The sequence below is a fragment of the Ceratotherium simum genome, chromosome 25, assembly GCF_057802395.1.
Source record: "Ceratotherium simum simum isolate JZ-2026a chromosome 25, ASM5780239v1, whole genome shotgun sequence".
Lineage (NCBI taxonomy): Eukaryota > Metazoa > Chordata > Mammalia > Perissodactyla > Rhinocerotidae > Ceratotherium > Ceratotherium simum.
Genome location: NC_141924.1, coordinates 5,138,275 through 5,165,412, shown reverse-complemented (window position 1 = coordinate 5,165,412; position 27,138 = coordinate 5,138,275). Strand labels below are relative to the sequence as shown.

At 38.2% G+C, this 27,138-nt stretch overlaps 1 protein-coding gene across 1 annotated transcript in view; it reads right to left on the bottom strand.

Moving 5' to 3' along the window:
* Positions 1-1,023: 1,023 nt before the first annotated feature.
* SMC1B (structural maintenance of chromosomes 1B) overlaps positions 1,024-27,138 on the bottom strand; it is a 74,834-nt gene continuing 48,719 nt past the window's right edge. The window contains exons 13-25 of the mRNA XM_004437978.3: positions 22,361-22,498; positions 21,942-22,058; positions 20,424-20,530; positions 19,257-19,398; positions 18,064-18,209; positions 16,024-16,177; positions 12,411-12,509; positions 10,396-10,552; positions 9,738-9,892; positions 8,596-8,747; positions 6,018-6,087; positions 2,889-2,999; positions 1,024-1,595 (exon numbers count right to left, since the gene is read on the bottom strand). Of these exons, the coding sequence (XP_004438035.2) occupies positions 1,494-1,595; positions 2,889-2,999; positions 6,018-6,087; positions 8,596-8,747; positions 9,738-9,892; positions 10,396-10,552; positions 12,411-12,509; positions 16,024-16,177; positions 18,064-18,209; positions 19,257-19,398; positions 20,424-20,530; positions 21,942-22,058; positions 22,361-22,498 (1,650 nt within the window). The 3' untranslated portion in view covers positions 1,024-1,493. The remainder of the gene's footprint in view (positions 1,596-2,888; positions 3,000-6,017; positions 6,088-8,595; positions 8,748-9,737; positions 9,893-10,395; positions 10,553-12,410; positions 12,510-16,023; positions 16,178-18,063; positions 18,210-19,256; positions 19,399-20,423; positions 20,531-21,941; positions 22,059-22,360; positions 22,499-27,138) is intronic.

Below are 27,138 nucleotides of genomic sequence, written 5' to 3'. Positions count from 1 at the left end.
CCACATGTGAGCTGGCCAGCTCCCTGGGACAACCCTCCTTCTACCACTTCACCATAGCAGGCTGTACCCCGCTGACACCCACTTCACAAGCCAACTTTAGGGTGTTTCTGAGATGAACTGCCATATTTGCTGTAGTATTTGTACATTTTAAAACCATTTATTGTGTGTAAAACTGGCTACTATTTTTATTAGGTTCCTATCTATCTTTTATTTTTTTGTGTGTGGAAGGCGGCACCCCAGCCCCACGTGTCCGTCGGTCCTGTGGTTTTCACTGTGTGCCTGTGCCTAGCATGGTGGTTTCAGGAATGCGGCTAGGTGGCGTTATAACAGAACTGACTGTACTGTGAAGGATCACTGACAATGTATGAGTCCGTGTTATGAGAGGGGGAACAGCCCAGGCAGAGATAAGGGTCTACACTGAGCTCATGTGGCACTAAAGGGACATTTCAATATTAAGTTGATGTCTTTCAAGGCAGAGGAATTTGGTGATTTAGATGGTATTGCCAAGACTAAAAAAAGGAACAAAGGACAAATATAGTGGCTTCTGCTGTCCACAGTTCATAGAGATTAGCTGGGGGAGGGCAGGAAACAAAGCTTTTGTGATAGTCTTTTTCTTAGAGTGCATTTTGTTTACAGGAAACGATAAGTGTTGTTCAAGAGCAATTCCGTTACTTCAGGAGGCTGCTCCTTGGTTAGCACTTGGGCCCAAAGCTGTCTTAAATACAAGACCACCAGCACCTTAGAATTTTTTCATTCCATTCTGAAATGGATATGAAGTACTATTGAAAATGTGTCAACTTTCTTTCCTACCCATAACAGTGTATTTAAGTGGAGAAGTCACTTGTTACTTGGGAAAGCCTGTGTTCTTCAATATTTCCTTCTTAACAGAAATTACATTTAGAAAAATTTAGATTACATTGAAGCAGACATAATTCAATTTCACCTTAAAAGTTTTTGTGTTTCTTAAAGTGTAGATTGGAGACATCTGAAATTAGAATATTTATTTTTTATTGATACTTCCAATATTGACATTAGTTCCTCTAAAATAATCTCCCATAAAACCCAGGTTCAATACCCTATAACTAGTATGTTTAGAAACCAAGAGTTTCTCTTAAAGATTACTTAAAAGTACCCGGAAGATCAGAGTGAAGATGTAGAATTCAACATTTTTCTGACTGGCTTTCAAAATGGAAGTTAAAACTATGGTACAAAATCGTACCCGTTTTTTTTTTAATAAAAACTCATTCAAAGCTAACTCTCACAGGAAACTACCTACTGGAATAGGGTCTGAACACCCTTCAACGGAAGTGAGCTGCAGCCTCTTTGGCTGTGAACAATTAGGCTGTAAAGGCACACGGGCTGTCTTGCTCCAGGGGTTTGCTATTCAAGAGCTATTTGAACATAGAGTGAGAATTAAATGATGATTAACCTGACACTAGATGACTGTCCTGGTTGCTCGTATAGCTGGCACTTGTTCAAGGGCACTTGAGGTCCTAATGGGACTCTTGCTGTCTCTTGCTGCTTTCTTGGCCTTCAGTGTCTGGATACTGAGAAAGATCAAGGGTCAAAACACGGCTGAACATGCATTCATCTTGCTGAAATGGAGAGAAGACAGTTAGGTCAGTTGCTCTACTTAGGGAAAAAGTGTTAGTAAATGAAAATAAGGGCTGTAAGTCTGGATTTGCATTTAAAAAGGAACCTCTTTATAGCCATCTACATCAGCTTTATTTATTTTGTATTATCTGGTAAAGGGTACCAGCACATGCCATCCCAAAATACGCCTCTTTGGCATATGGACTGTTTTGAGCTAACAGGAAAAGCAGCAGGAAAAGCTCTAAAAACTGGGCACAAGTTTTCCTTTTGTAAAGGAAATTTATATTTATGTAAAAGATGACGCTCTCTCCACTCTTAACCCTCATCAGTGGAGAAGGCACCTACTTGAATCTGCACAGCAAACCCGAGGAAACAACCCTTGCTTATCAAACTCTTCCTGGTCACTTCCCATCACTTGCCTCCCCCGAGAAGCCCCAAACCCCTTTTTCTTATTTTACCCTAATATGGTATATAAGCCCATGTTTTAGCCACCCCTTTGGGTTCCTCATTGCTGGGTGCGCCCGTGTGTACATGCATGATGCAGGTGTTAATAAACTGTTCTTCTCTTGTTAATTTGTCTTTTGCTAGTCTGATTTACAGTGCCCCAGCCAGAGAACCTAAGATGGGTAGAGGGAAAAGACTTTTTTCCCTCCTCTACACTGGTATAAGAATTTCCATTTCTCTCCTGCAGCATATTCCAGTGGTTCCCTAACATTCTCTAGGCACAGGAAGGGAAATTAATGTTTATCTTAGCTTAAAGGAAAACTCAGGAAGTAAAACCTAACTGTCCAAAAACTGAATGATTTGACTTAGTTGCTCTAGTCCATTAGCTCAGGTAAGTTGAACAGCTTAAGAAGGGTGTGTTCAAATTCTAAAAGTTACTATACAACTTGGAACTCTAGTCAATGTGGTTTTCCTCTGGAGCTTTTGGAAGATATATGGTCCTTGTTAGTTCTTCCCCAGTGCATTTGTTTCTGCCTAAAACAAACATTACAGAAATAGGAAATGCAGTAGTAACAGTTAACACTGTGTCAGTTAATGTATACTATTTTACACAAACAAAACTATCATACTTACTGTTATGCAATTTTAGATTTGCTTTTTCACTTAAAATATACTGCCATAGAAAAATATTTTGAGTAGTTACTTTTAAATATTATTTGATTAAAAAATCCTTTAAGCCTATGTTTATCCACTGCAGAAATGAAACAGCATCTACAGACCACCTGGAACTGTCATGTACCGTCAGGGCACTAGACGCTGCTTTTAGTCCTCTCTCCTCCCCTGGTCTTTACCTCTGGATAGATGCCTATCAGCGCATCAGCTTTGGAATAGAACTCCTCTTTTAGGGAAATGACTATCATCTGAAACTGTTCTTGAGTCTGCTCTTTGATGTAACTTGATACCTGGAAAGAGAGAAAAAGCACACATTTCACCACAAAGAAAGGCCTTGTTTCTGGGCTCTGGGGACAGTGATTCTGCGTCTCTGAATCTGTCCATTTTAGGTGACAAGGCACTTACTTGCCTTTCTGGTAATTCACCAAATCCACTACAACTGCAGAAATGGAAATAGCTCAGATCTTAAAATAAGAGGTTAGTAAAAAAAAAATACAAACCTCATTAAGTCTATGACCTAAAACTTTAAGACTATTTTTAAGAATAAAGCTTTAACTTAAGATACTATTGTGAATATGCAATCAACCTTTATAACAAGATAAAAACTAATACTCAGATATTTTTTGAGGGTGAGGAAGGACTGGTATTTAAACTTCCAACTTTCTATTCTGCCAAGTCATAGCCAGAAGATGGGAAAAATATGGCAATTACATATATTCATAATCCATAATCAAGTCATTTGGTTAGAGGGGAACTCAATGGCTCCTTCAGGAAGCTCAATTCCAAGGAATGAGAACAAGAACAAAATAGACTGGATAGGAATGGGTCTTGATGAACAAGCTCTACTCAGAACTTGGAGAGCAACAGAGAATGTAGACTCAAAGCACAGTTTAACAAGATACTTGCCAACTCCCCAGATCTCTCTGCAGGCCTACAGTGGGTCTCCTCCATGTGTACTGGTCCTGATTGCACCTAAGATACTAAGGACACAAGCTTTGGAAGCAGAAATGGCAGCTTCAGTTGAGAAATGAGGCACTGCTGAGGTGAATGATAAGAGAGGGGAAAGCTGCCTTTGGCTAAGAGGCTGAATTCACAGAAGGAATTCCAGCATTAGAGGCAACGGTGCCCACTACGATACAGGACTAAAAAGGGTCTTGAGATATTAATAGGAATGGAAGAGGAGAAAGAATGCCAAGATATAAGGCATGTATTTTGCTTGGAGAGTTATCTATGATAAATGTTGGGCACCCTGATCAAAAGAGGGAGTGGAAGCTACTTCATGGTTGCTCATACTATATAACTGCTTATACTTAATTCAGCAATGGAGTGCCAGGAACGTAAATGTCAAAGGGAAACTGGAAATGAAGAGGTTTTAATACATAGGATGGATGCCAATAGAGAAGAGTCTTAAGTAAGACCTAATACCTAGAGATGCCACTAATACAAACATCTAAATTTTTCTACAACATATGGATACCTTAAATGCCACCGAGAAAACAGGCATTCCACAAAGATAGATCCCTCCCCCTGCAACACACACACAGAATATGGGACACAAAGTGCCAAAATTAACCTCCTAAGGGGAGATTTCTCCAAAATGAGTTAGGCCATGGAGTCCAGTTAGCTGATAACATACTGGCTGGCATTCCAGAGAGGCAAATCAAGCTTTTCTGTTGTTCCTATGTTTTCTTCTCCTTCCTCCACTTACCCGAAAGTCTCTGGAAGGTCACAGAATGTGGCTCTTGCCTGTCCTCTACAAGGTTCAGGGGACTAGGGATTTGTTTTGTTTTTAAATTTTGTGGGTGTGGAGTTGATGTGCTATTAAATTTTGAACACTGTGATATGTTCAACAAGCAGGGTCCTAGAGAGATTTGGGTTAGATGAATACAATTTGGGAAATGCTGAAAGATGACATTCATGCCAAAAGAAGGTACCTCAGGGTGCAGCTCCTGAAAGTCCCCTGATTCCAAGGCATTTAACGTGAGACTCAACAGAGTAAGAAATCAGGGAGGTCAGCTCCAGAGACTCAGAACCTGCCAGGGTGGCACCCCAAGAGTGACTACATCTCTCAGGGGTGGACTCATTAACCAAGCTCACAAGACTAAGGTATAAACCAGAATGCCAATTTACAAATTAATAATGAGAAATATTTCTGTCATCATGACCAGAGCAGCCTCCTTGTAAGCAGCTGTAAATGCAAAGCCCAGTCATTTCTGGAAAACGGATGTGCCTAGAATCAGAAGCCCGAGTCTAATTCATCCATCTCCAATGGAAGTCTCTGGCAGTAGGACCATGACACCAGGAATCTGCAGGGAGGAGCTATCCCACCCCTGGGCAGTGATGGGCACTGCCAGTCTTTGCCTCCGTCCTTTGGTCATGCCTCCATAGCTGACCCCATTCTCATGTCAAAAATTTCCAGTCAAAATGTGTGGCCTGAGAGCCTGTCTCTTTCAGGTATCTTTGTATATCTATGCATTTATCTCTAAGGCTGACTTTAAATGGAACTCTCAAGAGTTAAACCGTTTCCTTAGTTCCCTCATTGTCTCAAATACTGAAAACAGAACCATGTACCAGTGCAGTAACTGACTGGATAAATTTTAATAAATGAAATGTGGGGGCAGACTTTTGGACTTTAACTCCTTTCAAATTTTATTTAGAGCTGTTAGTTTGGGACTTGTTAAACAACTAATGTGGTCCTTTTTGCCACGGGGCCTAGCACTGGAGACTCTTTAGGTCTCAATACCTAGATTTGGGGAGAAGCAGGTTACCCAGTAGCAATGCTGTGGATCAGGTACAGCGATCCTCACTTGACTCCCTGTATTGATTCCCCAACAACTCAGGTAGGGTCCCCAAAACCCTGAATGAAAATTACTACCCTGAATCATCTTGTTTTTAGTCATTTAACTTAGATTTGATATTTATTTATTTATTTTTTATTTATTTATTGTGAGGAAGGTCAGCCCTGTGCTAAAATCTGCCAATCCTCCTCTTTTTTTGCTGAGGAAGGCTGGCCCTGGGCTAACATACGTGCCCATCTTCCTCCACTTTATATAGGATGCCGCCACAGCATGGCTTGCCAAGCGGTGCGTCAGCGCGCGCCCGGGATCCGAACCGGCGAATCCCGGGCCGCGGCAGTGGAGCGCGCGCCCTTAACCGATTGTGCCACCGGGCCGGCCCCCTTAGATTTGATTTTTATTCAGCAATTATCAAACAAACTGTGTTTGTTCAGGGTAAACTGCTTTCTGACCACAACATGATCCTTGAATTGCAGACATTCTACGGGAAATTAAACACATAAAGAAACTTACTTTGCCAATGTTAGTATTGTCCAGGGCTGCATCCACTTCATCTAAAACAAAGAATGGAGCAGGCCGAAAACTAGAAAAATATTACAATCAAGTAAGTTACAGCTATTTGTTTTACAGACTTGAACAAGATTAATAGTATTCAGAATAAGTAAGATACAGCCTTTTGGATGCTTTTGTCTTGGTCACCGATGACCTCTATGTTGCTAAATCCAATGGTCAATTCTCATCTGCATCCCATGCCCTTTGCAGGTGTATCTGGGGCGGTCCTCCCGCCTATTCTCTGACCTCAAGGACGACAGGGTCTACTCTCCCTGCCTTACCCACTGCTCTTTCCTAGTCTCTTCTGCCAACTCTTCCTCCTCTTTCTAACTTCTTAACACTGCGGTGCCCTCGAGGCTCAATGCTTAGAGCACTGCTCCATCTAATTAGCTCCCTTGGTGATTTCATCTGATGTCAAAATTTTAAATACCATCCGTACATTGATGGCTCCCACCCTTCCACTGATACTTCTGACCTCTCTCCTGAACTCTCGCCTCACATGTCCAAGGGCTTACTCAGTTCCACGTGGGTGTCAGATAAATAGCTCAGACTCATCCAAAATCAAACTCCTCACCTGCCCCTCCAAACCTATTCCCTCCTGTGGTCTTCTCCATCTCAGTTAATGGCAGCTCTTCTCACTCTAGTTGATTAGGCCAAAACTCAAGGAGTCATCCCTGCCTCATCCCTGGTCCCACTCATCATCATCTTTCACCTTGATTGCTACAATGGTTTCCTAACCCTGTGCCTGCCACTGCTGTGTACAGTCTGTTTTCTACAGATGCCAGGCTCACTCCAGCCTCAGGGGCTTTGCACTTGCTATTCTTCATGTCTAGAACATTCTTCCCTTAGCTATCCACATGACTTGTTCCCTTAAATCCTTCAAATCTATGCTCAAATGTTACCTTCGCAAATAGGCCTTCATGGAAGACTCTTTTTTTTGAGGAAGATTAGCTGTGTGCTAACATCTGTCGCCAATCTTCCTCTTTTTTTCTTTTTTCTCCCCAAAGCCCCAGTACATAGTTGTGTAGCATAGTTGTAGAGTTGTAGCTCTTCTATATGGGATGCCGCCTCAGTATGGCTTGAGGAGCAATGAGTAGGTCCATGCCCAAGATCTGAACCAGTGAACCCAGGGCCACTGAAGCAGAACGTGTGAACTTAACCGCTATACCACTGGGCTAGCCCCAAAGACTCTTCTTAATATTGCAAACCCCTACCTGCTATTTATTATCTCCATTCCCTGCTTTAATTTTTTCTCTATAGTATATGTCATTTTCTAATAGGTTTTTTTTTTGTGAGGAAGATCAGCCCTGAGCTAACATCCATGCCAATCCTCCTCTTTTTGCTGAGGAAGACTGGCTCTGAGCTAACATCTACTGCCAATCCTCTGTTTTTTCCCCAAAGCCCCAGTAGATAGTTGTATGTCATAGTTGCACATCCTTCTAGTTGCTGTATGTGGGACGCGGCCTCAGCATGGCCGGAGAAGCGGTGCGTCAGTGTGCGCCAGGGATCTGAACCCGGGCCGCCAATAGCGGAGCGCGCACACTTAACTGCTAAGCCACGGGGCTGGCCCTCTAATAGTTTCTATATGAGAGAATTTGTTTACTAATATATCTTATTTATCATCTGTCTCCCCAACTAAAACGAAGTACCTTTGAAGCAAGGATGTTGTTTTGTTCACTGCTATCTCTTCAATGCCTATAACACCACTTGACACACAGTACATATTTAATAAATATTTGTTAAATATGTGGATGGAAATGATACCTAGTTAATAGTCTTATTCTGCTAAGATTTACTCAACACAGCCTCATGTTTACATCCCTGCCTTCTGCTTTTCCCAAAGTCCCCCTACATTAACGGTATTTTCTTTTCCTTTCCTGTAATGGCATATTCCTTTTCTTGAGACCTGTAAAAAATAGTTGTAGAACTTTTATGTTGATCTTCCTGATCATGAAAATAGGCAGCATCATCTACAGCTTAGATCTATTGCTTTGAATGTTGAAAATTAATTGCCTTAATTTTAGCTAACTTTTTATTTCTTGATTTACTTTACAAACAAAAACAGTGCCACTATCATCAGTGGAAATGAGAAGGTTAAACATATTTTTTCAGAAGAAATACTTAGCTTTACATTCCTTACTAAACAGCAGATCTCTGAATATGGAGTAGGAAAAATAATATATAAGTTGGATGTTTTTGTTTTGTTTGGGTTTGTCATTGTTGCTTTTTGGCAATCCTGATGTCATGTCTGGCCATTCAAAATATTTCTTTTTCTTCTTTCTTTTCTATAAAGCTGGAATACTAGTAGCTACTGATAATAACAGAAATTGAATGAAAATCTGTCAAAGAATTCTTTCTTAGATTTGCTGTATAAATTGTTATAGGCCTAAAACATAAGCTGAATTGTCTAGCTGAAGAAAATAGTTTTGTATCACATATGTTAAATATAACTAAAGACAAAGAATTAACAGATCTTCTGTAGGAATGTCCATTTGATTTCCGTCCTGATGCAAAACTGAATAGCTCATTGTGACCTTACCTGTGCACAGCGAACAGGAGAGCCAAAGCGGCCACACACTTTTCTCCCCCTGACAAATTGTCCATTGGCATGAACCGTTTGCCTGGGGCCACACAGTTATAGCTAATTCCCTCCAGGTAAGGCTCTTCTGGGTTCTCTGGGCTAAGAAATGCCTGAAACACATGTTATCTATTTAGCAATATCAGAAAAGCAATTAGTAAATTTCAAATGCCTATAAATAATGTAATTAGCTCTACATGTAATCACAGACAACAGGGTTGTGTGGGTGGGGAGTAGAGGGAAAACATTCCAACATACACAAAGGATCAAGCCTTCCCATCAGGCTGCCATTCAAAGCTCAGCAGCACACACTGCAATCTTAAAAAAATAGTCTTCATTCAATTCACTCATTGGTCCACTCATCAAATATTTATTGAACACCTATTATGGGCCAGGTACTGCAGATAAAGAGATGAATCCTGCCCTCAAGGAGTTAATGGGTTTATCTTAGTCTGAAAATAAATAATTTTCCACTGAAATTCTAAATATCTGATCTGGGATCACCTCTCAGTCATAAAAGACAACCACGAGAAAGAGGTAAAAGCAGATATATAAGATCCAATCTACGTCTTTATTCCACATTCAATTCCACAGTATTTTCTAGGGATATTGATAACGGAATGGGGAATGGTTATAGCAAAGAAACTATCATTACAAGGGACATACTGGATTTGAATCCTGCCTTTAGTTCTTTCCCTCTCCTTTGTCACTCTGGTCAACTCCATAGACCCCAGATCAATCATTTTCCAAGATCCTTTTCATTACCCTAATTTAACTACAGAGACCACTGGCAGTTCTATGAAATCAAATTAGTACCACACAACAAAATTTCAGAACTGAAAAGAACTTGGAAACCAAATGATCTAACTCATTCATTTTTCAGACGAAGAAATGGGACCAGAGAGATTTTGACTTATCCAGGCTGGCCAGTGGTAGAGTGAGTGGGATCTAGAACACAGGTCATTATGATAATCAGTCTTCAAGAACTGACTCTGTCCCATAAATGGGTCACTCAAACAACGTGGTGGGTATGTCCCACCAGAAAAAAACCACCACAGATAACACAAAGTTCCCACTCATATTTGTGAGTGAAAAATACATACTTGGGCACTGTTGTTTCTGCAGAGCTTCTTGTAGATTTGATCAATTGAGACTGAGATGTGCTCAAAACACTGGCTGAAAAGATCGTATCTCCTTTTTTTCACCTGTTCAAACTCTTGCCTACATATTCTGGCTTCCTTTCTGCTGGCCTCAAAAGCTAAGAGAGAATCAATGTTCTTTATTTTGGGACCACTGAGGGGCTTATTTCAACTTTAAAGCATAAAATATTTTCTGAAATTGGATTTTGAGTTTGGTTGTCTTGAGTAAAATCTACCTTCAAAATACCTCAACTATTATTAATTCCAAGAACATGGCTCTTACAATTGATAAGTCCTTTTTCTAGCAGGGCTAATTTTTAAATAATAATGACAAGTTCTGACAGAGTATCTAATATGCCTATTATGCTGGTATGAAAAAATATATTATCTGTTCTAAAATAACCAATACACCTGTTCTTAAATTAAAGCAGAACACTTTTCAAAAAGCAAGCCATTAGTCACTCAGTATTAAAAGTATGCATTAACATAAGACAATAGAGAAAAATAAATATAATAAAAACAAAGGCACAATCAAAGGGGGATTGTTGGTTAAGTGTTATAGAAATCAAAACCCCTAACATCCATGCATATGATCTTGCTAACAACTAAAGCTCAATTTCACCGTCTGTGGACTCCTGAAACTTGTCTCTGACAGTCTTGAGGTTCTCCTGGGCTCTTAGGTTTGGGGCCGCTGTCTTCAATAGGACATCTTCCTGGGATGCAACTTGTTGCTGTAGGAGTCTAAGGTGGGCCTCGATTTCGTCATCAGATTGTAGAGCCTATTATTGGCAAAGAACAGCAACGATTAGCATATCTTTTAGATCCAAACTGCTAAGGTAATTAGGCACAGGGCCATCAGGATCTGGCCCTGGCCTCACTCCCTCCGCATCCACTCTCTCTCTCCCTCCCTCGAAGCCCTCTCTGAGTCTGAAATGCAGGCAGGCCACACTATTTGTATCTTCCTGAGCAGGCTGTGTTCTTTCATGGCTCTAGTGTAATAGATGCTGCTCTCTTGGAAGGCGTTTCACCTCCATATTTCTTAATCTGGCTAAAAAGCAACAATTCCTATGTCACCTTCATTTACTCATTCATTAAATATTGGTCATCTACTATGTATTAGACTGAGGATTCAATCATGAGAACTCTTCCGTCCCTGCCCTTAAAGAACTCACAGCGAAGTCAGACACATAAACTGGCATTTACGACAGTGTGAAGACTCTCTAACAGGCAAGCATGCGCACTATGGGGCAAGGAGAAAGGATCTAGCCCATCTGGTGGGGTAACACTGAAGCTGAAACCTGAACCATGAACAGAACTAACTCGAGTGAGGAACGAAGGGAAAAAGTGGTATAGGCATGACCTTCCAGGAAAACCTTCTTGACCTCTCAGAGGGGGTTAATTAATACATGATAAAAGTGACATTTTAATTTAGGTGGGAAGAGAATTACTTGAAAAATGTTGAGTAAACTGGTTAACTTAGGTACTTTTTAAAAAAACAGATTCTTACCTCATACCATATACTAAAATAAATTTCAGATGAATTAAATAGGTAAATGAAAACAAAAGAAAACCGTAAACAGGAAGAAAATATTTATAAATATTTACTCAGTAATGAGGTGGGGAAGGACTTTCTAAATACAACAGCACTAAATAGACTATAGAAGAGACAAAAGCTTCTTTCTGATTGCCAAAAGATACCACAATTACAATCAAAGAGCCCAATAAATCTAACAAAATATATTAAGAACATATGAAATTAAAAGATGTGGTGGATATTGCTATTTGGCATCCATTCTCCATTTCCTCCTTTTTAACAGAGCCCATGTTTGACCATTCCTCCCTCACAAGTGCCATGTACCTGGGGGTGGGGGAGCCCTGCTTGGTCTAAGAATAAGTGTGCCCCCATCCCCAACAGTGATTGGTCAGAAATGAACATATGACCCAATTCAGGCAATTGTGGTGAGGGGACAATTGTTGGAGCTTCGTGGGAAAGCCCTTTCTTCAGTCTTAAGAATAGCATCACTACAAAAGACAGCTTCTCTCTTCTCTGAAGGTTGTGGTTGTGTGGGCGGAAAGAACGGCTATGGTCATTTTGCCCTCATGAGAGAAGCAGCCTCAGGACAAAGTCAAAACACAAAGAAATGTATCGCTGTACGGATGACTGAGAAGCAGAGCCAGAATTGCTACATGAAAGAGACCATGAAACTGGACTCCAAGTCTGCTATGCAGCTGTGAGGATTTGTCACCTACTGAGGGTACCTCACTGGGACACTGACAGGGCAACTTCGGGATGCTGGAGTGTCTTGGCTACTTTTATCTATTTCAGAACTTCTCAAAGACTTCAATATTCATTGTGAATCTCCAAGAGGAGAATAGTCTTTCAAAAAACTGGCTGACCATAGAAACTTTTCTTCATTGGCAAGGCATTTCATGGTATTAGTGCTTGCAGAACAACACAGTAAGAAATGCTGATATAAACAGTTCTAAAAGTAACCTATTTACACTATTTCTTCAAAAACCATTAGGAAATCTACCTTTTTCCCTAAACTTATGCTCTATCATCTAAAAATTATTCTGCAGTATTTAAACATTCAGTGTTTGTGTGAGTTAGTCATAAACAACAAATCTTTCAATTACCTTCAAATCCTTTCTTAGGGAGCTGTAGTCTACCTCAATGGCTTCTTCTTTTTCATATATATCAACTGTTGCCTGGGTGCTTTCTGCTTCAGTTCCCAACTGAAAAACATGTGAAGCCTTTTCTTGTTATCTGAAGTGGTAACCTCTACTCATCCATCTGCCCTAAGCTCTCCAGTTGATTGCCACCTCACTTGGATTAAAAGTTAAAATCCTTGCGCTGGCTGGCAAGGCCATGGTGATCTGGGCCTCTGTCACTCCTTTAACTTCATTTTGTGCCAGTCTCCCCTGTACTTGCTCTGCTTCAACCACACTGGCCTCCTTGAACAGACACACATCCACCTCAGGGCTGGCACACTGCCCTCTGCCTGGACAACCTTCCCCTAGCTGTTTGCCTCACTTCATCTCTCCCCTCCTCTACTTACTGGCTACCTTCTCTCAGGCCATCCATGGCCTCTCCATTTAAGATTGCAAACTCCCCTCCACCAATACTTTTTATTCCTTTTCCTGCTTATTCTTTCTTTAGCCTCTATCACCACCAAATAGATAAATATTTTATTTGTTTACCAGTTTGTTTGTGTGCCTCTCTCTCCCTCACTAGAATGTGAAGGAAGGGATTTTTGGCAGTTATATTCACTGCTGTATTCTCGGTACCAAGTGAAACAACTGACAGCATATATTTCAATTTCAATATATATCACTCTGAAGGAAGGAAGGAATAGGAAAGAAGGAACAAATAAATGAGCACTTATTCAGTTGTAGCCTGGCCTTTGGTGTAATGCTGATGCCAAAAACCAAGACCCACAAATTAAGAGAGAAAAAAACCCTTTGTCACTCACTCCTTTCTAGATAGTCTCAACTGAAACAAACTTAGTGAAACTATTTTTGGCATTAAGTCTACATTTTATGTAATATACCTATGTTAAAACAGTTCATATAGAAGTTGAACTTGAATATAAAATGTAATACTGAATCCCTGAATCTCACGATTCCTATTTATGTGATTCAACATCATATCTTATATTAAACTCCTATATGAGTCATCTAGTGCCTTGCTATTCAAAGTGTGGCCAGCAGGCCAGCAACAGTGGGCCTCAGCTGCAAGCCATTAAAAATGCAGACTTTTAGGCAACAAGATCTCCAGATGCTTCATGTTTATAGTATGATTTGGGAACCAGTGATCTAGTCTCCCCCACAAGATAAGAATCTTCTGTAATCCATTCCGGTCTCCCCCACAATATAAGAATCTTCTACGATAACACTGGCAGATATAGGTAACTTACCATCTATCTGAATACCTCCAACGGAAGGGAAATCTCAGCTTCCACCTCACAATTGTTTTTTGTAAGACAATTATGCCTACAATAACTGTTAGAAGACAATTACCTCTACTCAGTGATCCTTGTTCAGCTCTCTGGAGAGAGACAATTTATACCTAATGCCTTTTCCATTTTGGGCTTTATAGAATATCTTGTACAGTATCCCCATTACATGGCCACTACTTGACGTGCTTAAGAAATGCCAATCAGGGAACTCACCACAAGAGGCCCTCCATCTTTCTAGTAGAAAGTGTTCCCTAGCAGAAGAAATCTGACTCTGTGCCCTCCACTCCACCAATCCTAGTAGACCCCTTAGGACCAGAAAAAACAGGTGTGATCCTTCTTCTATGACAGACCTTCTTCTACTGGAGGAGAATAATCATATTCCCCAAGCCTTCTCTTCCTGGCATGGCATGGTCTGGTCCTTTTCACTATCCTAGACACTTTACTCTTAAAAAGCATCATGCTTTAAAAAGTGAATGCAATATTCCAGTGTGGCCTGACCAGCACAAAGTGGAGCAGAACTACCACTTTTTCTTTTTAGATAGTGATTCAGTATTAATCCAGCTTAGGTCTTAATAGCTGCTTTGAAATACGCCACCATGAATATGAAAGTCTTTCAAGGTAATAAAGAAGTAAACAATTTCACATTCATGGTGGGCACGTTGGAGGATACTTCTGAAAGAAAATGGGACCAAAGCAGTAGCATGAATACTTGAGCAACAACATTCACTTAGACGTCAGTCATTAAAATCGCTCCCTCCTCTACTCTATAACAAACCTCTTCTAAAATTTCACGCCTTTTGAACAGACTTTCTATTTCTTTCTATAGTATAGTGAGTGTTGTTTTTCTGTTCCCATCTACTTCTGCTGTTAACAGATCCTTCCTTTCTCTCTCCCTGAACCCACAAAAGTGTACACACGACCCAGAATGAGCCAATCAGAGTTCTTCCCCAGGGTTTTTCTAACAGAGAGGCCAGAGGAGAGCTCTTTTTCCCCTTTGGTCAAAGCTAGTAGTTACAGCTGCAGCCTCATGGGGAAAGCTGATCTGAAAGAATAAAGCCAGTAAATACTAAACCAGAAAGAGTTCTTGGCAGTGCTCAAATTCCTGGACTGAATGAGACCACTTCCATTCCAGCCCTATCCCTTTACCTCCTCTTTTCCCCCTTTAAAGTCATCTGAGTTGGGTTTACGTCACTTGTGGCCAGGAAAGGGTTTTCTCCTTTCCTTACCTCCTGTCTGGAATGTGATCTCTGCTAAAACAGAGAAAAAAGACAGACTTTTTGAGTATAATATTATACTAGAATTATGCTATAAGAAGTGGTCAATATTACGAAAAGAACAATTGTTTTATAGATACTTCAGTTGCAACAATCCAAAGGACTGAAGACCTCCTCTGGAGTGGAAACCAGATGGAACTGAAGGGATTTCTGACTGTTTGAGGGCAGAGTAGAAAGCGGGGGAGGGATATGGAAGGGACCAGAGAAAAGAGATTTACTAATGTACTCAGTAAGAACTCAGAGATGACTTGAGAGGCAAAACAAATAACTATTTTCACCATCTTCTGGATTAGCTAATAGTAAGATATTCTTTCTGAATGTACAGTAATATCTTTCCTAACATGAGGGACAAAACTAAGGGTGTCTATTTCCAACCAACCTAAAGGGTACTGTCTAATACAAATGTGGTGAGAAAGAAAAAAGGCAAAGAGAGAAATGTCTACCATTAGTGGACCTTGGTTTTATCTTCTGATTCCTTGGGGGGTCCATTTTTGCCTCCCCCTGCACTCTCACCACCTGGAGAGACTCAGTGAGGCATGTTTCTTCTGAGAACCACCTCGAATTGTTGGTGAAGGTGCAGAACAAGACCCCTCCACACACCACGTACAATGTTAAGAGTACAGGGCACTGCTCATGCCAGTGGGCCACTTGCACACTGCCTGCAGTTCATTGTGGCTAACATCATCTCCTCAAAATGTTCCTCACTCCAACAGCTTTAATTCTCTGATTTCTTGTGGGTATCTATACATAGGTAAGAAACTCTGGTCCATTCTGTGGAGCTAAAAAAAAATGGATTAGCAAGAGAGAGAAGAGAATTGCATGAAATGCTTGGTCCTCTAGAACGATGATCATTTTGCCCTTTTGCCCTCCTAGGAGGAAGAGACGTCTCTTCTGCCCCTAAAGGGGCTTTAGAACAAGATGAAGAATCTGCAGAGCAGGGACTTCACTAAACAGCCAAAGGGCATTACATTAAGTTCCACACAACTGCACATATTTTAAAATAGTTTGCTAGAATACCTCCACTTCAATGATGTCATCCAACGACCCCAACAAAAGAATTATTTCAATGTCTTGAACTTTGCAGTCAAGCAGCAAGTTATGCTTCTCTAACCGTTTCTGTTCCAGAGAAGTTTGAATGACTACAACTTCTTTTTGCAATTTTCCCACTTCTCTGTAAATACACAGATACGAAAAAGTGATTATATTTTACTCATTATGTAAAGTTGCACAAAGGAAGAAAAATGTGTGTGTTATAAACTTACATAAATGTTTTTTCCTATGAGTGCTATAAATTCTGGAATTATCTCATTGATGCATGTAATTTAAACTTTAACACTCCCGAGAAAGGCCATGAATATAATTAGTTAATCCAAGGGAGCATTTTTCAATAATAAACATTATTACTTTAATCAGGCTACCAGCAGTACAGTGCTTTCTAGTTACTTTATCTTTAAATATGTACAATTTTTCAAGCTGTATTTCTCCCTCAATATAAGCTCTACATTTTAGAACCAAGAGAAACAGTCTCTTAGCAACAGAAATGTCTTATTAAGTCATTACACACCTAATAATCCGAACTTCTTTTTACTACCACCACCACTAATGTAAAGCCTTCTATCTTAAATGAGGGCTTGGGGGTTCTACCAGTTGAAACAATGTGGGATTTTAAAGAGGACCTAAAAACAGGACCAAAAAATAAAATAAATTAAGAATTATAGGTTTTCAAGACTATGAAGATAAACAGAGATGTGGTTCTGTTTAAACTAAATACAAGAGTAACAAAAAAAAAATCAAGAGTAAATGAACTTTAATTCCACTCAAAAATCTTAACCAAAGAACTTTCTGGCTGTATCTTGAAACACTGAAGGTCTTTGAACAGTGAGGAAAACTGTAAAATGCCACGAGGTTGAGCAAAAACAGAATGCTCATTTCATCTGATCACTTATGGTCATGTCTGTCATACAGGAAAGCAGATGTCATTGTGGTGCAACAAGCCAGCTGATTCAAAGTGTTATTGTCATCATGACAAATACACCTGCTTATCATGTGCCAGGTATATGTGCCATATGAATAGTAACTGACTTAATCCTTACAACTATTCTATGAGGTAGGCACTATTATTATCCCCACTTCACTGACGAGGAAATGAAGGCATAGTATGTAAGTGGCAGAGCTGAGATACAGAACGATGCTGTCTGGCTCCAGATTTTACACCTCACCCGCTATGCTTTGTCACACAGACTAGAGGGAGACTGTACAACAGGAAGATACCAGTATCAAGGGGGATTTAGGGCCAGAGACTCTTTATACAGGTCCATATTTTCATCTGTCAAAAAGAACTGTTCACTCCAAATAACTAACCACCTCTCTTTGTTTTCCCCCAAATTAGAATGCTTGAAAGTTGTGATGTGGGATCAAAAGCAACAAAGTGTACATATTCAAATAACAAAACTTCCTATAATAAATTTGGAATTGACGGTAAACATCTTTAAAACTCTATTTATGGTCTTTCAAACCTATAAACTTTTTTTTTTTTTAGGAAGATTGGCTCTGCACTAACATCTGTTGCCAATCTTCCTCTTTATCTTTTTTCTCCCCAAAGCCCCAGTACACAGTTGTGTGTCACAGTTGTAGAGTTGTAGCTCTTCTATGTGGGACGCCACCTCAGCATGGCCCGATGAGCAGTGAGTAGGTCTGCACCCAGGATCCAAACTGGCGAACCCAGGCCGCTGAAGCAGAATGCACAAACTTAACGGTTAGGCCACCAGGCCAGCCCTGATAAACTTCTTAATTACCAGGGCTGGCCCGGTGGCGTAATGGTTAAGTGCTTGCGCTCTCCTTAGGCGGGCCAGGGTTCACCACTTCGGATCCTGGGCACGCACCGACTCACCGCTTGTCAAGCCATGCTGTGGCGGCGTCCCCTATAAAGTAGAGGAAGATGGGCACAGACGTTAGCCCAGGGCCAGTCTTCCGCAGCAAAAAGAGGAGGATTGGCATTGGATGTTAGCTCAGGGCTGATCTTCCTCACAGAAAAAAAAAAAAAAACTTCTCAATTACCTATCAACAGCCAAAAACTTCTTCCGTTCCTCTTCAAGTTGAGCTTGGACTTTCTCAATGTTGGAATTCTGAGTGACATATATGTCCTTTTGTTGCTGCTGCTTTGCCATGAGCTCATCTACAATTTGCAGACAATTTTCTTCAGCCTGAATGGAGATGATTTGCACTGTAGATTAACCATCTTCTACATTAATAAGGTCAACAGATCACCTTATCAATAAAATCAAACAAGTCATTCCGAGATAAACCCTTATGCTGTGTGCTGCTTGAACGTCTATCATAGAGTGTGACCCACTCTCGTTCTACACTTCTTGGAAATTGGTCATCACTACCCATCTTCCTCCTTCACTTTGGATTCATTCCTCAGCTTGCTGCCATCTGACTTCTCTTCCCATTGCGCAATGCAAATGCTTGCTATTATGACCTCTTAATTGGCAATTAAACACATTTTCCAGGCTTTACCTTTTTGATAACTTTCCTCACTTCCTCCTTCCTGAAACTCTGGGCTTCTATGATAGTACCCTTTCTGGCTCTCTTCATAACCTACATGACCACTCCTTCCAGAATTCCATCCTTGCTCCACTGCTCTTCACTACCTACCTCTCTGCTTGGGAGTCTTAACTATTCACATATGGTTTGAATTTACTCCCATAAACCAGCCTAGACTTCTCCTCTCATCTACCTACTCTTTAACTACCTGCTAGATGTTGCTATCTAGAAGTCACATAGGCAACTCAAGCTCCAGAGGTCCAGAATTTTCTCTCCTTAACCTGTTCCTCCTATCCAGCAATTGCCTAAGTTAGAACTCAGGAGTCATCCATGGCATCTCCCCTTGCCCTCCCCCAGACTTCAACATCTAATAATTCATGAAGCTGTGCAGATTTTACTTCAAGTATTTCTCAAATCTGCCCCCCTGCCCCTTCTGTCACTATTAGGACATCTCAGGAGCTCAACAGATGTTTCTCAATGAAGGAAGTCATCATTTCAATGACACTTCAGCCATCTATTTTTTCTTTTTTGACATTATAAATGACAAGCTTTATTTATACATCAAAATTGGGATTTCAGGGGAAGTGACAACTAAGAATTAAGAGTAAAGGAGGAACTTCTGGTGTTAGGAAGGATGGAGAAGCAAGCAAATGAAAATTCTTTTACTGCATAACTTTAAAATTCAGCCACCCGTTATTAATTACCTTCTTTAGGTTATCAATGTCTCCTCTACCTTTCTGGATAGCTTCTTTTAATGTGTCGATCTTATTCAGTTTCTTTTTCAGCTGACTGCGACTATATTCAAGTTGAACATTAAGCCGAGTTTTTTGTTTCTCAAATTCTAATCTAGTATGGTAAAGTAGAAGGAAGGAAATAATAAAATTAATACTGAATATTCTTCTTGTTTCTGACTTTACTAGTAACACTTCTAGTGTTACTCCCTGAAAACATGATGCTGGTTTAGAATTAAATGTATTTTCTCATATCACAGGTATCTAACTACTCACATTTTAAGAATTTTTAATGGAGAATGGATGCTGTACTTTGTCAAGTGCCTTTTCATCATCTATAGAGTTGATCATGTGATTTTTCTCCTTTGACCATTAATATGGCAAATAGTAGCAATAATTCCTCATACTGAACCATCCTTTTATTTCTGGTACGAAGGCCACTGGACAATGGTATTTTGTTTTGCTGTTGTTTTTGCATTGCTTGTTTCTATTTAACCTTATTTTATTTTATTTGGCCATTTACAGGTAAAATTGATTTATAGTTTCTAATTGTATGTGTATGTACCTTTTTGTATTTTGGCATCAATATTATGTTCATTTCATAAAAACATATGTTTCTTCTTCTTCTACACTATGAAGTAGTTTAAATATTGAACATTTGTTTAAAAACTAAACATTGAAGTTACATGTGCCTTTTAAGTTTGCTGGGATGACTGATCTGTGAAACCACACGTGCCTGGTGAATTTTGGGGAGTGGGTAGGAAGCTTTTTTACTTTCCTTTCCTGTGGTAACCGGCCTCCTTAGATTTTTCTCTCTTGCTGGGGGTAATTTTTGGTAATATATTATTTCTTGAAAATTATGAATTTTATCCACATATATTGATATTTACAGAGAACTAAGTAAATTATTGTCTTATTATGTTTAATGACCACTGTGTATGTAATTATGTCCCATTCTCTTATTTTGTATATTTATGCTTTCTCTCTTTAAAAAATTATGGAATAAAAGAATTAGATCTCTTTATAAGACTATGAATGTTTACTAGCTATTTGCCTCAGGCATAATTCCTTTAAATTATGAAATAATAGTTACATTTATATATGTATAAGTTGCTTACCAACATCTTTTAGTAAAAATACCTTTTTTGATCAATTTCTTGTTGCTGTTTAACATGTTTGCTCTCAAATTCACGAATATTTTCCACACCAATTTCTTCACAGAAGTGTTGGAAAATATCATCTTCAACCTTTTAAATTATTTCAAAACAATTGGTTTAATGATTACTTTTAAGAAAATATATAGATAATGCTTAAATTTAACTTTTTCCCACCAAGATATTCCTGGATTAGGCCCAAAACTAATTCCAATAAGCATCACTGGACTCTGAGGAGCCAGTGCTTTCTCTTTCTTTAACTCCATAAACTACGTTCATCTATTTTCAAATTTCTTATTCTAACAACTAAATATGAAAGCTCATAACTGGCCTTAAGTGTTCTGGCTCTATGAAGTGTTTAACACAAAATTGGAAGTATTTCATTTACATTAGCCACATCAAAATATAACATTCTACATAAATAAATAAAATATTCTTTATATGAGTAATACTATACGGTCTCAGGCAGTATAAAACCAAGAGGACTAGAGCATAGAATTAAGACTCAGAAAGATATGGAAAAATCAGAACCAGTCAAATCCAACAAAATAACATTTAACCTCAATATTTTTAAAGCCCTGCATTTATGTAAAATTATAGGATAAGAGATACCTGTTTTAACAACAGGACATGTTAAAAACTTTCAGATTTCAGTCGAATATAAATTAAATATGAATATGATATGATTGATGCAATAGTAAGCTACAATTTCCATAAGTAGATAATCCAAACCACGGAAAGTTATAGTTCCATGTGTAGAGTCCCATGGTACTCTGTACTGGTCAGACAGTATTTTTACATTATGCTTTGTTCCGGGCATTGACAAACAACAGAGCACCCAGAGGATGGTTACCAGAACTGGTTTTAAATCCATGGTAAATGTAAATAATTAAGGAATTAGGGGTATCTAACCTGGAAAAGAGATAATTAAGGAGCAACATAAGTGTGCTTTCAAATCATGTGATAAAAGGCAGAACTAAAAGCAATGGGTGGAAGTTACTGAGTGATGGTGTGAGAAACAACTTTCCAAGGATTAGAGATAAGCAACAGTGGAATGAATTAAAAGAGAAAGTTCCTGTCACTTTATAAGCAGAGCCTAGATGACCAAATCTTTGTTGCTCCAGAACCAAGCACTGTGCCTGGCATATATATTATATATTCAAGAAATAATTACTGAGTGAATAAGTAACCTTAAAAGATAACATGAATGACAAAGTTCCTTCCTTCCTGGTGTTAAAGGTGGAGAAAAAAAGAAAGAGGCTGTAATTTTTCCAGTGGGCAGGAGACGTTGGAGAGCAGAAGAGAGTAACTATACATTGGTCATTGTCTCTTGAGATGGGGAATAGTGGTTCTCAAAAGACACAAGGAAATTAACTTGGCAAACCAGTAAAATTTAACACTTATCAAACTTTGCTTTAGCATATATTTAAGAAGCCCTAAATCTGGTATCTGGTCTAGAACTATATTCTACATGCCATTTAGTAATAAATATATCATTCACAACCTTATCTATCTTTTCTTGAAATTCTTCAATTCTTCGTTGTCGTTCTTTGATTCCTTCACTCAACATAGTACACTGAGACTCAATATTTAGTAGTTCACTTTGTAGCTGAGATTGTTCCTAATTACAAAAGAGAAAAAATGTCTTTTTAACATGGCTACTTGAGCTTTATATAGTGAAGCCAAAAACGTGATAGGTATCTTTTAGGAAAAAAAGGAATCCAGGAGATAAGGCAAATTCAGGTACAACTGGATAACAAGATTAACAAACATAAAAATAAAGTAACTATAATATACTCTATAGTAACTATAATATAATCTCAATCATGGGGAAAAGTGTAAAAATATACTATATAAAGGTAATTCCTGAAATTCTATGTCCTGGTTCTAATTTCCGTCAAATTTCATGTAAGTCTATATTACCTGATAAAAAGCAGCAAGGCGCTTCTTTTTAATCATCTCCAGTTCACTTTGTGAATATTTGAGTCGTGTCTGAGTTCCTTGCACTAGAGTCTGTATTTGTTTCAAATCTGCTTCCTTGCGAAGCGTCTTCATTAAATTCTAAAAAGGAAGAGAAATATAATGAGAACATTTTACAGTAGAAAAACACTTTCACTTCTCAAAGTGCTTTCATATGTCATAATTCACTGGTTTTTACACATAACTACACCCACACTCCATCTTCCCTTCTTCTGATAAGACTGGGCAATTAAGTACATAAACCACCTAGAGTAACCAAGATGCCATACAGCATCCTCAAAAAACTAACATACTTCCTAACAGGAAACAAACATGAAAAATGAGGAATGGGGAGTGCGTGTTCTACTCATGGCACATAAATGGCATAAATGGGATCATATGACACATGTTGCCTTTCTTTTAAGTACATCCTTGTCTCTTTGCTTGCTTTGTCTATTCCCTCCCTTCTCCCCTCACCTATCCCGTTACTCAACCAAATTAACTCCCTAGTATATGTTCTTCTGTTTTTCACTCCAAGTCCTTATATGAATACATGTGTATACACGTTTACCTATATATCTTGGTTTTTTAATTTAGAATCATATTGAACATGCTTTTCTGTCTCCTGCTTTTCTCATTCAGTTACTCACAACAGTCAACTGCTAAAGCTCTAAGTTCATTTTTTAATGATTGCATATTATTCCAGTGTGTGACTGTACCAAAATTATTCAACTATTCTCTTAATGGTGGGCATTCACTTTGTTTCTAGGTTTTTGCCACCATAAACAATGCTACAACAACATACTTGTATGTAAACCCTTAAGTATTCGTGTTTTTATTTCCATGCAATAGATTCCCCGGGGTGAGATGGATGGGTCAAAGGTATTCATGTTTTTATTTTACTTGCTGGCACCAATAGCTTTCCCAAAGGCTATAACAACTCACATTTCTATAATTAATGTATAGTAACGTGTTTCTTTACCTCTCCACCAGCATATACATATTTTTTCCAAGTCTTATTGAGAGGTATGAAGTAATCTTAATTTAATTTGTATGCCCCTGAGTACTACATTCTATATTTAGCATTTTTTCATGTTTACTAGCCATATAGATTTCTCTTTTCTGTGAATTGCCTAATCCTATCCTTTGCCCAGAAGTTTCTATCATAATTTCTTTTTCACGTCAATTTGTAAAGAGTTCTTTGATAGTATAGAACCTAAATTCTTCATTTTAAACTTTTAAAAATGTGTACAATGGCTTTTATTCTCATTTAAAAAATTTTTTACATTCAAGTTTTTATCTATCTGGAATTTATTTTTATATGTTATAATTTGGGGCACAAAATTACTTTCTCTAGATGTGCCAATACCATTTACTAAATAATCCATCCTTTTCTCACTCAATTAAAACACTGACTTTGTTGTATATTAAATTGTCAAATATACTGGTCCTTATTTCTGGAATTCCTATTCTGTTTCATTAATCTGTCCATTCCTATACCAATACTACCTCAAGTTGATTACAATGGCTTTTCACAGTATTCTGTATGTTGGTAAAAGAAGTTTCCTTCACTCTCTTTTGTCACATATTTTTTGACTAGTCTCAGGAAAATCTTCATTTGTAAGAATTAGATGATCATCTTATCAAATTTTAAAATCCTTGGTAATATTTTAATTAAACTTGCATTCAAGTTATATATTAATTGGAGGACTTCTAACCCAAGAATATAGTATGTCTTTCCTTTCAGTTGTTGTTTTATGTCCTTCAATAAGATTTAGATTTCTAAAAACAGTTACTGTGCCTTTATATTTACATTTATTCCTACTGTGAGCACAATATTTTTCCATTTTTAGATGCTTTTTGATAGTGTAGAGAAAAACTACAGTTTTGTTTATTTATGTAGCCCTCCCATTATCTTATTAAATCTAGTTTTTAAACTATAATCTTATTATCAGCAAAAAGTTAGTTTTTCTCTTCTCTTCAAAGATTTATACAAATTATTTCATTTTGTGCATAACTATATTTACTATAACTTCCAAGATCACGTTAAACAATAACGATGATAGCAGATATCTCTGTCTACTTCCTGATTTTAACTAAAATGGTTTTAATGTTTCACCATTTAAGCAATTATTTGTTAGTTTTGGATACGAATTATTCATTTTCCACCAATTCCTCTTTTACTTAGCACTTTAATTAGGACTAGCTGCTGAACTTTATCAAATGTCTTTCTACATATGATCATGATTTTTTCTCTTGCCTTTAATTTGTTAATGTAATAGATTATGTTGATTGATCACTTAATATTGAAATCACTTACATAATCCTGGAACAAATCCTATTCAGTCAGATGTATTTTTCTTTCACTACATTGCTGAATTCTCTATACTGATATTTAATTTACAAATTACGCATTATATTCACAAGGGAAGTCAGTCTTTGGTTTTATTTTTTGTAGTATCTTTATAATACTTGATATTAAAGTTATACTAACTTTATAAAATAAACTGGGAAGTTTCTATCTTTTTCTATGACCTAGAATGGCTTAAATACCAGAATTATATTAGATAGAACTCAGCTGTAAACCCACCTGGTCCCAGAGACTTTAAGCAAATTGCGGTAAATATACTATCTTTAAGTGTACAGGTCAATAGTGTTTAAGTACATTCACACTGTTGTACAACCAATCTCCAGCACTGTTTTTTTTTGGTGAGGAAGATTGTCCCTGAGCTAACATCTGTTGCCAATCTTCCTCTTTTTGCTTGAGCGAGATTGTCCCTGGGTAACATTCTGTGCCAGTCTTCCTCTATTTTTGTATGTGGGACACCGCCACAGCACGGCTTGATGAGCGGTGTATAGGCCCGTGTCCGGGATCCAAACCTGCAAACCCTGGGTCGCTGAAGTAGAACGCAAATTTAACCACTATGTCCCCAGGCCGGCCCCCTCCAGAACTGTTTTCATCTTGCAAAACTGAAACTCCATCCCCATTAAACAACTCTCCATTCTCCTATCCCTCCAGGCCCTGGAAACCACCATTCTACTTTCTGTCTCTATGAATTTGACTACTGCAGGGACCTCATATAAGTAGAATCATACAGTATTTGTCTTTTTATGACTGGCTTATTTCATGTAGCATAACATCTGCAAGGTTCATTCATTTTGTGGCATGTGTTTGAATTTCCTCTCTTTTTAAGGTTGAATAATATTCCATTGTATGTATAGACCGTATTTTGTTTATCCATTCATCTGCTGATGGACACTTGGTTGCTTCTACTTTTTGGCTATCATGAATAACGCTGTTATGAACATGGGTGTACAAGTATCTCTTCCAGACCTTGCTTTCAATTCCTTGGGGTATACACCCAGAAGTGGAATTGCTGGATCATATGGTAATCCTATTTTTAATTTTTTGAGTACTATACTGTTTTCCATAGCTGCCGTACTATGTTACATTCCTGGAGTCTTTTTTCAATGATAGATCCCTCAACTAATGGTGGCTTAAAAAATGTGAGTTGATTTTTCTTACACAAAAGCAGTCTAGGGGATGCAGTTCCTCAACAAAGGCATCTAACTTGCAGCTTCTTAGTACAATGGTTTTACACTCATGCTTACTGTCTCTCGGTGTAAGACTGCTGCTCCATCTCCAGGCCTCCTGGCTTCATTCCAGTCAGGAAGAAAGAAATGCGGAAGATAACACCACCACTTCCATTTATATCTCTAGAACCATCACACGGCCACCACTAGCTACAGGGAAACTTGGGAAATTAAGTTGTTTTGGTTTTTTACAATACTATAAAAAAGGCAAGCAAGGAAGAGGTTGTGGATGGGGATTGGGCCAGCCAACTACACTACTGCCTGCTACTGCATACTTTTCACACATCTCACTTTTTTTCTGGTCTTGGTTATTTATTTTTCTGAAAATCATCCATTTCTTCCAGATTTTCAATTTTTTTTTACTATATAGTTATTTGCTTTTAAGATTCTCTTAAAATTATTTTAATTTTCTCATTCCTGATCTGTCTGCTTCTAACTTTCCTTTCCTTCATTAGAGTTGAAAAGAATTTATCTACTTTATTAGTCTTTCAACAGAACCAGCTTTTAGATTCATTTATCCTTTCTCTATTTTGAGTTGTTTTCTATTTAATTAATTTCAGCTTTAAAAAAAATTCCATTATATTTTTTGTTGTTTATTTTGTGGTTGTTCTTCTACTTTCTTAAGGTAATAAATCTCCTTATAGTTCATCTTTCTTCTTTAATAATGAAGGTATTTTCCTCTTGATGTAGCTTTTACTATGTCTCAAAGACTTCCTATTCATCATTTTTGAGACATTTTGTAATTTGCCTCTTGATTACTTCTTTGGTCCCAAAACTATCTACAAGGACACTTCTTAATTTCTATGTAGACAAAGGTTTTTTTGATCACTATTTCTAATTTCATTAAATTATGATCAAGGACCTATAAAAATCTTTACTTTTGAAAAACCATTGAGGTTTCCATCATGGACAAGCATCTGATCAGTTTTTATAAGTATTGTATGGATATTTTAAATAATATCTTACATTTATTGAGCACATCATTGTTCTATAAAGTTTGTATTTATTAACCTACTTAATCCTCTTAACAATGCTATGAAATAGGTGTTATTATTATCCCCATTCTACTGATGAGAAAACTAAAGCATAAAAGCATTTAAGTAACTTAGAGTCACACTGCTAGTAAGTGGTAGAGATAGAATCTGGAT